This window comes from Podarcis liolepis (genome assembly GCF_965112155.1).
Source record: "Podarcis liolepis genome assembly, chromosome: 4".
Classification (NCBI taxonomy): Eukaryota; Metazoa; Chordata; class Lepidosauria; order Squamata; family Lacertidae; genus Podarcis; species Podarcis liolepis.
This window is the reverse complement of record NC_139558.1, coordinates 104,705,702-104,717,802: the sequence shown is the minus strand read 5'-3', so window position 1 is coordinate 104,717,802 and position 12,101 is coordinate 104,705,702. Positions and strand designations below refer to the sequence as shown.

Sequence of the window (12,101 nt, the reverse complement as noted above, 5' to 3'; positions counted from 1 at the left end):
CTTTTTTGTGTGTATAATTTTTATTAAGTTTTCTATTTTACAATTTAAAATATTCATTAAACATCCTTAAAATGTCAGCGACTTCTCTTCTTCTCTTTCCATGGTTCATTTTGCATACTGTAAATCCCTGCGTATTTTACATAAACTAAACCATTCAGTATTCCATTAATACATCCATCAGGACTTGTTTACACTGTTGAATTTGTCTTAATGCTGCCAACGTTTTCAAGTGTACACCGTTTCCTCCCATATATTCAGCAAACACTTTCCAATCTTCTTTAAAAGTATGTTCTTCTTGTTCTCTTATTCTATATGTTAGATCAGCAAGCTGCACATATTCCATCAGTTTAAGTTGCCATTCTTCTTTAGTTGGGACCTCGCTTGTTTTCCATTTTTGAGCTAACATAACACAGGCTGCAGTAGTGGCATACGTAAATAACCATTTTTTACACCTGGAAAACCCACTCTTTAGTTCTAAATTGGAACAAATAGCAATCTGCGGGAAATTGCCGCTTGCTCCAGTTGAGCACAAAAGTGTGATTTCTGCCAACAGGAAGCATCAGAACAAGAAGAAGGGTGGATTTGCCCCATGTTTTTGGCACAAAATCAAACCAAACAGGAATAAATTCATCTGTTCTACATTGACACCTGAGCATTGACCTGCTCTCCCTTGGCCTTTCCTTGGCTGAATGTTTCCAGGGACTGGTCTGAAGGATCAGGGGGCCACCTCCTTGCAGAAGCTATGCAGGTCTGGATCTGCTCAACACCTCGATGGGTGACCACCAAGGAACTTGGATTCTGTGTCGTAAGAAAGACAGGATCTAAACATACTGAAACAAAATCTAGTAACAAGCTGGAACTTGTGCAGAGGAGAGCAACCAAGAAGATCAAGGGTCTGGAAACCAAGCCTTATGAGGAACAGTTGAGAGAGCTGTGTAAAGTTTAGCCTGAAGAAGGAAAGGAGAGGGAACTGGGAAAGAAAGAAAGGATACAAAAAACTTATGGAATATGCAGAAATAGCGAAACTTACCAGAAGAATGGAAATGGTTAATTGACTATTTACAGATAAATTGTAAACAGATAAAAACATTGGCAGGATTGTTGCAATAACCTGCAGTTTTAAAAGAGTATATATTTATGGTAGATAATTAAATGACCAAGTTAAAGGAATTTGGATGTGCAGAAGATATTAAAAAATAAATTTAAGGAACTGCAGAAAGAGGGGGAAGGAAGTCAAAATTTGAAATGTTAAATTGATTGTAAAACTAATGAAATGTATAAATTTGAAAAGTATAAATAAAAAGCTAAAAGAAGGAGAAGGAGAGGAGATATGAAAGCCATCTTTAATTATCTGAAGGGCTGTCACATGGAGGATGGAGCAAGCTCACTTTCTCTGGCTCCGGAGGGTAGGACCAAACCAATAGTTTCAAGTTGCAAGAAAGGAGACTCCAACTAAACATCAGGAAGAAATTTCTGATGGTACAAGCTTTTGACAGTGGAACAAAATCCCTTGAAAGGCGGTGGAGTCGCCTTCATTGGAGGTTTTTGAGCAGAGGATGGATGGCCATCTGCCAGAGATGCTTTATCTGAGATGCCTTGCAGGGCATTGGATGTCCAGCACCCCTTCCAACTCTATAAATCTATGATTCTGTGATTCTACAAATAACTAAACTCTTTGGACATTCTTGAACATTCTGAGGATCCTGCTGTAGATTTGCTTTGTTTTGATGCTGTAGATAATGGGGTTCATCAAGTGTATCCATGCAGATCCGATCCTCTACTGCAACCCCTTCTCCAAGAATAAAATAATATCTTCGATGAAGAGGATGGAGAGATGCTAATCTCCTTGACTTCAGCCTCCCTCCTTGCCTGCTCCAGGAGTGGCCTAGATGAAGTCTTCACTGGAGCCAGGAAGGCACTTTCCATGGTTCTGCTAAGTCGCTGTAGAAGAGCCTAACTATGGCTCTCTGAGCACCAAGGACAAGGCGGAGACTTCCATGGCTTGAGTTCTCCACCTCTTCTCCATTCCAGGTAGCTGAGAGAAGGCCATGTTGTCTAAGCTGCCTGGGAAGAATGCCATTCTTTCCCCCTTTCCATTGTGTGTCTTTCCTTGCAAGATTTGGTTCCCAGAAGAACGACATGCTCTCTGCCTGAATTAACTTGATGGAGGTAATTGTGGTGATGCAGACCAGGAGCCCCTGACAATAGCCCAGGGGGGGGGGGGGAAACCTGGGTGTCTGGAACAAGGCAGCTGATGTTCTGCCTGTGCCATTAATTATGTGCTCCCAGGAGCAACTTCACTGAGCAGGTGCCTCCTTCAATCTCTTGACTCCTGAAGTGGCCAGGGAGTAACACTCAATTCAAACACAAGGAATTATTCTGAGCTATTCCCAGGGAAGCTTCCCCTTATGGTTTGACTCGCCAAACAGTGGTTTACTCCAGCGAAGGATGAGTGCTGGACTGGAAGCAAGGCTCCCTTGGGTGGTCTCACCCACTGACCTTGAAGGGGAACCCTCCACCCGTTCCCAGATACGGTCATGCTCACCCCCCACCCACTGGGTCCCCCCCTTGGGATCATCAGCTGACGACTCCTCAAGCTCCTCCCACCCCTGGTCCTGATCCAACAGGCATGCCCACAACTTCTCCCAGGGCCCTGGGGAGAGCCACACCGAAGGCGAGAGAGTCAGGCGATCTGTTCTGGCACCAGGCAGTTTCCCATGCTGTTTATGTGGTTTGCAAGGGCGATATGGTGGGATGGGAACCATGTACCTGAAGGGGTTTTAAGTCAAAAGCCAAAATAAATAAAAATGTTGTTATTATTATATATTTATTTATACCCTGCCGTTTTCCCTGTCAGGAACCAAAGGAGTCTTACAGGTAATAATAAGAACAACTAAAAACATAGAGAAAGTAATCATGAAGAATCTTCTGCTCTAATCCTACTTGCATATTTCCCACTGGTGAGAACAGGATGCTAAATAGATGTGCGCCCTTTGGCCTGATCCAGCAGCCTCTTCTTATGTTCTTATAAATATAGGAACAACACCATGTCTAAGTAATGAGCTTAGCTTCAGAATGGGCAGGACAGAAATCACTGAACGAACCAATATGTTGAATAAAGTAAAGGCTTCTGGATGGTGTGTGTGTGTGTGTGTGTGTGTGTGTGTGTGTGTGTGTGTGTGTTGCACTCCTAACCCTAACCCCTCCCTGAACCTGCTGGTACCTCTTTCTTGGGCACTATTTTGGCTACGGAAGTATCCATACTCGCCTCTGAACTGCAGAAATAGAAAGAACTAGGAGGACCACCATAGAAGAAAATGTTTATTTTGTTTATCTGTTTATGAATTGTGTTCCATAAAACATCCCAAGATAAAGTTCTGCCGTGCATCCCTGGTCTCCGCCTTCCTTGTGGTTCCCTCTTCTGGCTGAAACACCCTCTGGCCCAGATGGCACAGTTTAGCCGAGAGGGGTCAAGCCTCTCCTGGAAGGCCATGGGCTGGGAGAAGACATCTGGCTGGCCACTGGGAAGACAGGCTGCTGGACCAGATGGGCCATGGTCAGATGCTGTGAGCCAAGGAAGGAGAAAGGGTCCATTGCAGACCATCTGTAGCCTTATTGGAGTTCACCGATTGGGTCTGCGTTGCTCTTGGACAGGAGGAAGGAAGTCAAAATGACACCGAGGTTGCTTCAAAGAAAGAGTTTATTCTGCTCTCCGGATAGCAGAAGGCACCTGCGTGGTGAGTCCACAGCAAGTACAAAGAAATGACAGGTTTCATGCAGTTTATATACCCTCCAGGCATCCTCTCCCCCTTCCCCAGCCACGTCAAATTGTATACGCAGGTTGAGATCACATATGTTCCTGCTCTGGTACCCTCAACCATAAAAGGATCTTCCTTCCTGTACTTCTGACCATAAAAGGATCTTCCTCTTCCTACTCTTACCTGGGAAGATGTCATGATCTCTGGGAACACGCTTTTGGCGTTTTCCCCAGACATTGGTCTTGTGCGTATTTTGTGGTCAGCACATAAGATAAAGTTCTGACATGTTCTCGTTGTTCCCCTGGGGAGCCAAGGCCATCCCTTGCCGTGATTGATAAAGGAGAGAACTGTTTATGCAGTTGTGTCCTTATTATGGTTTTGCTCAACAGGTCAAGTTTTACGCATTTAAAAGTGCTCGGCAGAACAAAGGGGGGGGGGTTGAGACAGTTTTAAACTTGCTACACAGAAACCCATTCCTTCACATCCAAACTGACGCACTGCAAGGGAGTCACCTCCGCCTCCTCTCGATCCCCCTCTTCCTCAGGGTGCTTTGATGGAAGACCCAGATTATCTCCTTACGCACCTGCTGGGTTTTCAGGGCATAGACGATGGGGTTCAGCATTGGAGGGACCAGGAAGTGGAGGTAGGACAGGAAAATGTGGGTGTGGTGGGGAGCCTTCTTCCAGAAGCGGTGGATCATGGAGAGGCTGATGAGGGGAGTGTAGAAGAGAAGGACCGCACAGAAGTGGGAGACGCAGGTGTTGAGGGCCTTGGCTCGCTCCTTCCAGGAGGCAATGCTCAGCACGGTTCTGAGGATCAAGGTGTAGGAGACAACGATGAGCAAGGAGTCCAGTCCCAGGGTGGAGAGGAGGACGAAGAGGCCGTAGCTGCTGTTGAGGGAGGTGTCAGCACTGGCCAGCTTCATCACGTCTGGGTGCAAGCAGTAAGAGTGAGAGAGCTGGTGGCTTTCGCAGAAGGGCAACCTCCTCAAGAGGATGGGAGCTGGGATGTGCAGCCCAACTCCCCGGATGACGATGGCCAAACTGATGCAACCGACCCATGCTCTGGTCAACATTGAGACGTACCTCAGAGGGTGCCGTATCGCGACATAGCGGTCGAAGGCCATGGCCAGCAAGACAGAGGACTCCAGGATGGAGAAGGTGTGGATGAAGAAGAGCTGGGTGAGGCAGGAGTCAGCGGCCACCTCCCTGGAGCCCAAGGCGTACACCTGGAGCATCGTTGGCAAGGTGGAGATGGACAGGCCGATGTCTGCCAGGGACAGCATGGAGAGGAACAGGTACATGGGCTCATGAAGTGTCGGATGCAGCTTGATCACGGCGAGGATCAGGCTGTTGCCGACAAGTGCAACAAGGTACATGAAGCAGAATGGGACGTAGAGCCAGGGCTGAGGTCCAGCCCCAGGGCCAGAGATGCCTGCCAGAAGGAAGGAGGTAGGCTGCCTGCACTTGCTGTCGTTGAGGGTGAGCATCATGGGCCAACTAGCTGCTAGGACGCCAACATCACCCTGTGGTCAAATGAATACACAGAACAACAGACAATGTGCTTTCCAGACAATGACTAATGCTTAACATCTCCTTCCTTTGAGGTTTTTAAGCAGAGGTTGGGTGGCCACCTGAAGGAATGGCCGCCAGGTGTGGACCACACTTCCACCCGCAGACAAGCCACAGCTGTCTGACCTCATGACCTTCGGGTGTGGAGCACACATCCACCCACAGACAAACCACAGCTGTCTGAACATCATGCCCTCTATCTAACTTTTTGCTCTCTTAGTGGTCTGCTGTGCCCTGCTTGTGACCTTTGTCTCCTTCTTCATACACTGTTCAGGGGGATAGTGATGTGGTGGAAACAGGTGCCAAAATAACTTTGTACCACCCCACAATCTCGGGATTGGAAGATGTGTAAAGGTCACAGCCCAAAATGTATCTGACTGGTTTTGCATATTGTGCTAATAAAAAGAGCCTCGGCAGAGCTAGCTGGCAGCTTGCTTGTGCACAGTTCACCTGCATTACCAACTCCTGCCTCCTGCCTTCACTTCAGCCACCCGTCAAGGATTCTTGAACTGTGATTCCTGCAGTTCAGGGGGTTGGCCTGGATGACGCTTGGGGTACCTCTCCACTCTACCATTCTATGGCTTTATGATTATAACCCCTTCTTCATTGTCACCAGACATATTCCAGAGTGAAAGCCAACCACTTGAAGCAGGTTCTGAGCCAATTGGTGTCAAAGAAGGATAGAACTTTTTTTATGTATGCTACAACAGCAGCAAGAATACTTATCGCAAAGCACTGGAAGACACAAGATCTACCCACCAGGGAGGAATGGCAGATGAAGCTGATGGACTACATGGAACTGGCGGAAATGACTGGCAGAATCCGAGACCAGGGAGAAGAGTCGGTGGAAGAAAATTAGAAAAAATTTAAAGTATATTTACAAAAATATTGTAAAATTAATGAATGTTAGAAGGATGCTGGAATGAAGCTACATGGTTTTAGCAGAAATGTTATAAAGAACAAAGTAAAAATGGATTGTTAATGGGCCAAAGTGTAAAATTTAAGGTTAGATTGGGGTTAAGGTAAATTATAGAACAAAAATTGAGAAAGATGCAAAGGATTTGCTGAAATAGCTCAATTGAATTAGAATACAAAAAAGGGAGGTGCGAGGAGGTCGATGAAACAAGTAAATGAAAGATAAGGATATGGAAATACTGGATGTGGTTTTTTAAAAATGTTCTTGTTTTTAAATGTTCTTGTTTTTTTCTTTCTTTTTATTGTTGCGCTGTATTGTTTTTTACTTTGCTTTTTATTTTTTGATGTATTGTAATTTTTTATTGTCTTCTTTTTCTCTCTATTTTTTCTCTTTTTTTGTAATTGTTAAACTTTTAATAAATATCTTTAAAAAAAGAAGAAGCAGGTTCTGAGGCTTAGACTGGGTTCTGGATTAAACCAGGCCAGACGCAGGGTTTGCCTAAAGAGAAAAACCTTGCCAACCCATCTGATGGGGGCCACCTGTCCAGGTGAGCAAACTCTGAAGGGTTGGTAGCAACAATGGCTCTACCTGGCACTGGCAGAATATGATTTGTCAGAAAGCAAAAGAGCCCCATGCAACTGCCACTTCCAACCCCCCAATCCCACCCCACTTGATGACCTCTCAGCAGCCCTGAAGCAGGTGAGGGGGCCTGGGCCACCCAGTGAGCTTCATGGCTAGGCAGGGGTAGGAGCTTGGCCAGCAGAGGGAAAGGTTGAAGCTCAGGGACAGAGCAGAGGCTTTACACTGAAGCTCTTGGCCCAAATACTTGCAATGCAGTCCTGCACATGCTTATGTTCTGAGTTGTGGGGGTCAGTCTTGATGACACCCGGAGTCCCTTCCAGTTCTTGGGATCCTGTATTGGGGTAGGGGTAAAATGTGTGAGAGCAAGCTTGCAAAACCAGCTGCTTTGTCTAGGTGATGCATTTGGCTGGCTGGTTAAGCATCACAATAAGCATGACGGAAGACGTTGCTCTGTGCTATAGAAGGAACGGGTGGGCCTTTCCCTCCACCCCCCCCCCAGCAGGAGAACAATAGCCAGATGTTAGTGTGGGTGAGTTGAGCTGAAAGGTGGCTGGCAGCTGGAGACACAGAGACCAGCTTCCTCTGTGCTGGATCCGAAGCTGCGGCTGCTGGAGAAGCAAGACCTGCTTGGGGTGTTAGGGCTGTGAGCCCCTTCATCCTTTGGTCAGGTTGTGTATAAGAGTAAATGAAACCCTCTTTTCTAAAGATACTCCAGTCTCTGCTGACCTTCATCCCAAGGAAAATGAGCCTGGCTAAGGTCTTGGAGCCTCTGGAGTCTCTTGCCACTCCGAGATTGGGACAGCATGTAATAATAATAATAATTTATTATTTATACCCCGCCTATCTGGCAGCCACTCTGGGCGGCTTCCAACAGAACATTAAAATACAATAGTCTATTAAACATTAAAAGCTTCCCTAAACAGGGCTGCCTTCAGGTGTCTTCTAAAAGACTGGTGGTTGTTTTTCTCTTTGACATCTGGTGGGAGGGCGTTCCAAAGGGCGGGTGCCACTATGAGAAGGCCCTCTGCCTGGTTCCCTGTAACTTGGCTTCTCACAGTGAGGGAACCGCCAGAAGGTCCTCGGCGCTGGACCTCAGTGTCCGGGCAGAACAACGGGGGTGGAGACACTCCTTCAGGTATGTAGCATTTACAGGGAAGTTGCCCTGTGTTTGGTGGGTTCTGCTCCCAGATAAATAAACGCATACAAGACTGCAGTCTTCCCATGGTGGAGAGAGATAAAATCCCAGCACTTACCAGAGCACATTGGATGGCTGTGGTGGCCGTGAGGTTCTCCTGCCTTCTGTTCCAGATCCCTCCTGTGTGGACTGGGGTGAGCAAATGCTTCAGGGCAGTTGTATATCTACCACAGGAAGGATCTCTGGAGGGTCACTGAAACTCTAGGGAATGGCTCTGAGCTGCAAAATAGCACAGTCTCTTAACGGGCTGATTTTCCAAGGAACCCATTTTATGTTGAAAATCAGGGCAAATGCGCACTCCAGATGAGAAGCACATGTGGAGATAAATATGTTCACGCACAAACACACACTTCAAAATAAGAACAGAACATTAAAGAGCAGAGGAAACCAACAAGGCACAATGTTCCTGCAGCAGAAGAACTTCATAAGAACATAAGATCAGGCGAATGGCCCATCTAGTCCAGAGTCCTGTTCTCCCAGGGAATCCTCCGGGGGTTTCCTAAAAAATCTAGGGTGCACTTTGTGCAATATGGGAGGTAGAAATCTGAGGGTCAAAGTAGATGTCGCACAAGCCCCACCAGGTGAATCCCCCTCTTCTGCTCAGGTTGCTCAAGGGGCAGGAGTCCTGCCACTGTCTCTTGCAGAGATCTTGCCGCCCTATCACAATGTGCACACAGCCCCAGCCAACACCATATCAGCAGTCATCAGGGAAGCACTAAACTGGAGGTGGGGTAGCCCTTCAGATATTTGAAGACGGCCATCATATCAGCTCTTCATCTTCTCTTCTTGCAGCAACAGGGGTTTGGTGGCACAGACAGGTGCTGCCTCGCTGCATTCAAAGGCCTGTTTCTGATATGTCCACCAGGTGACTCTTGTGATTCACCAGAAAATGCCAGTAACCTGTGCAGCCTCCCTCCTTACATGCACCTTACATGCACCACACCCTGCATAATAATAATAATAATAATAATAATAATAATAATAATAATAATTTATTTATACCCCGCCTATCTGGCTGGGTTTCCCCAGCCACTCTGGGCGGCTTCCAACAGAATATTAAAATACAATAGTCTATTAAACATTCAAAGCTTCCCTGAACAGGGCTGCTTTCAGATGTCTTCTAAAAGTCTGGTACAGTGGTGCCCCGCAAGACGAATGCCTCGCAAGACGGAAAACTCGCTAGACGAAAGAGTTTTCCGTTTTGGAGGTGCTTCGCAAAACGAATTTCCTATGGGCTTGCTTCGCAAGACGAAAATGTCTTGCGAGTTCCTGCTGGTTTTTTTCCTCCCCCCCTTTTTTCTAAGCCGCTAAGCTGCTTATCAGCTGATCCGATCAGCAGATAAGCCGCTAAAAGCCGCTAAAAGCCGCTAAAAGCCGCTAATAGCGCTAATCCGCTAATCTGTCAATGGGCTTGCTTCGCAAGACGAAAAAAACGCTAGACGAAGAGAATCACAGAACGGATTCTTTTCGTCTTGCGAGGCACCACTGTAGTTGTTTTTCTCTTTGACATCTGATGGGAGGGCGTTCCACAGAGCAGAGGCCACTACCGAAAAGGCCCTCTGCCTGGTTTCCTGTAACATGGCTTCTCGCGGCGAGGGAACCGCCAGAAGGCCCTCGGTGCTGGACCTCACTGTCCGGGCAGAACAATGGGGGTGGAGACGCTCCTTCAGGTATACTGGACCGAGGCCACATGAACTGTGACATGTTCCTAGATTTCATGTCATGTATATATCAGCCTTCCCCAAACTAGCACCCTCCAGATGTTCTGGGCAGCTGTGTTGGTTGCATCTGCTGGGAGTTGTGATCTGAAAAATCTGGAGGGTACCAGCATGGTGAAGGTTTGCCCAGCTGATGAACAGATCTCCGTAAAACAGTGTGAAAATACCATTGCAGCCCACCACAATCTCCAAGCGCTTAGCTAGGATTTGGTTTCCTTGGAAATGAAGGCAAATGGAGACTGCTGCATCTTTAGGATATATGGGGTTTACCTATACATATGTAGAACCTGAGCATAGAATGGTGGGGCTCACAGCATAACACTGACAGACAGTCCTCAAAGCTGGATGTTGGGAAATGCAGGACGGGCACCAAGGCAGATCTAGGGGAGCTTGACTTCTTCAGTTGCACCAAGGAGGCAGCTTCTGAAGTGCCCCAGCAGGAGACACAACTGTGAAGTCCAATGGAAGGCGAGAGGCCAGGAGTGCCAGATTTTGCTATCACAGAGGGCACCGCTGAAATGAGAGACGCCATGGTCCACCACTGACAGATAAAAAACAGCCCTTCTTCATTCAGTGCATAGTCAAACTTTGGAACTCACTCCCAAAGCCAACCTAGATGGCTTTGAAAGAGAATTAGATGAATTCATGGAGGAGACTAACCAGGGCGGCCCCGCTCTGCATCCACGGTCGGAGGCAGCAATGCGTCTGAATCTCATTTGCTGGAAATCCCAGGAGGGGAGATTTGCTCTCGTGCTCAGATCCTGCTTGTGGGAGGGAAACTGAGTATAAACCAAAGGCCAGGCAGAACAGCTCTGTCTTGCAGGCCTTGTGGAAAGATGTCAAGTCCCACAGGGCCCTGGTCTCTTGTGACAGAGCACTCCACCAGGTCGGGGCCAGTGATGACAAGGCCCTGGCCCTAGTTGAGACCGATCTAACCATCTTGCAACTTGGGACCTCCAAAATGTTGTCATTTGTGGACCTTAAGTTCCTCCGCGAGGCATACCAGGAGAGGCGGTCCCGTAGGTACGTGGGTCCCAGGCCGCATGGGGCTTTAAAGGTCAAAACCAGCACCTTGAACCTGATCCTGTACTCCACCGGGAGTTGGTAAAGCACTGGATGAACGTGATCCCGTGGCAAGGACCCCGTCAGGAGCCTCACCACGGCATTCTCCACCCGCTGGAGTTTCCATGTTCTTGCAATATGATAAAGCAGGTTTGCCTGAGCAATTTGGGGGACAAGGAGGACATGAAACTAGGCTTCTCCACACTTAACTTCACTCTTTCCAAGCACGCTCTGGGCACCCTATTTGCGCTCTGAAGGTTTCCCTGCAAAAGCACAGTATTTAAGCTCAACCAGAACAAATGCCAACTGACGTTTGCTCTGACTGAGTGCTACAGAGTGGGTTTTCATGGGGAAAACCAAAGCAGAACATCCTCAGACATGAAGCATTAAAGTGCAGCCCTCTGCCTGGAAAATTCTATGGGTTTTGTATATTTTTACCTTTTCAACGTTGTAAGCTGCTTTGATATATTTTCTAAAATATATTTTAGTAGCATGTAAATGTTTTTATTAAGGAAATACATGAATTCAATCCACAACAGCAGCTATTTGCAGTAGCCTTGCAAGCAAAGCTCCAACTGAAGCGACTTCTTTGCGTGGGTCTTTTCATGGCATCCTTTACAGACTAGGCAGCAGCAGCAGCAGCTTCTATGCTGGCTGCCCAGCTGCAGCTGCCCATGGGCCAAGCCTGCCAGGCCCCCCAAGGCTCCAGTGGTCAAACCTCCGCCTGGGAGTGCCACCTTAGCAAGCACCCAGCTGTGCCTTCAAGAGCAGCTTCATCCTCCAGATATCAACCAGTCAATATGCTCATCATCTCCATACTGGCAAAAGCTTCCCTTTATCTTTAGTGAAGATCAAACGCCCCTGAAGGCACAAGAGCAGGCTAGGTGGGGTGGGTGGCTGGGTTTTTTCAGGGGGCGGGAATTACACCTGGTCATAGAATTGAAGAGTTGGAAGGGACCATGAGGGTCATCTAGTCCAGCCCCCTGCCATGCAGGAAATTATTTTTCTCAATGCAGGGCTAGAACCCACAACCCTGAGATTAAGAGTCTTGTGCTCTTCCGACTAAACTTTCCTCATCCCACACCAATCTCAGGGGCCCCAAACACAAATAGTGGTTTCCATCCAAAGCCTCGCTCTCGTGTCCTCCTCCTCTGGATGACCCTGGGATCCCCTCCTATCTCTCCCCTCCTGAATTCTAGGAGGAGCTTCCTTGCCTCCTGCAAAGCCCTTTTCCCTGCAAGCTCCACCCCCGATATCCATAAGAAATAATAAGAATCTGAGAGAGGGCTGAGCGAGTGA

General features: G+C 47.6%; 2 protein-coding genes across 2 annotated transcripts in view; one reads left to right on the top strand and one right to left on the bottom strand.

Moving 5' to 3' along the window:
- The window catches only part of LOC310705112 (uncharacterized protein), a 79,542-nt gene that overhangs the window by 34,422 nt on the left and 33,019 nt on the right, over positions 1 to 12,101 (top strand). The window lies entirely within an intron of this gene.
- On the bottom strand, positions 4,266 to 8,132 carry LOC310705289 (olfactory receptor 51G2-like). The gene is made up of 2 exons (XM_083499918.1): positions 8,081 to 8,132; positions 4,266 to 5,283 (listed from the first exon to the last, which is right to left on the bottom strand). The coding sequence occupies exon 2, from the start codon at positions 5,248 to 5,250 to the stop codon at positions 4,267 to 4,269; it is 984 nt and encodes a 327-aa protein (XP_083356044.1). The 5' UTR covers positions 5,251 to 5,283; positions 8,081 to 8,132; the 3' UTR covers position 4,266.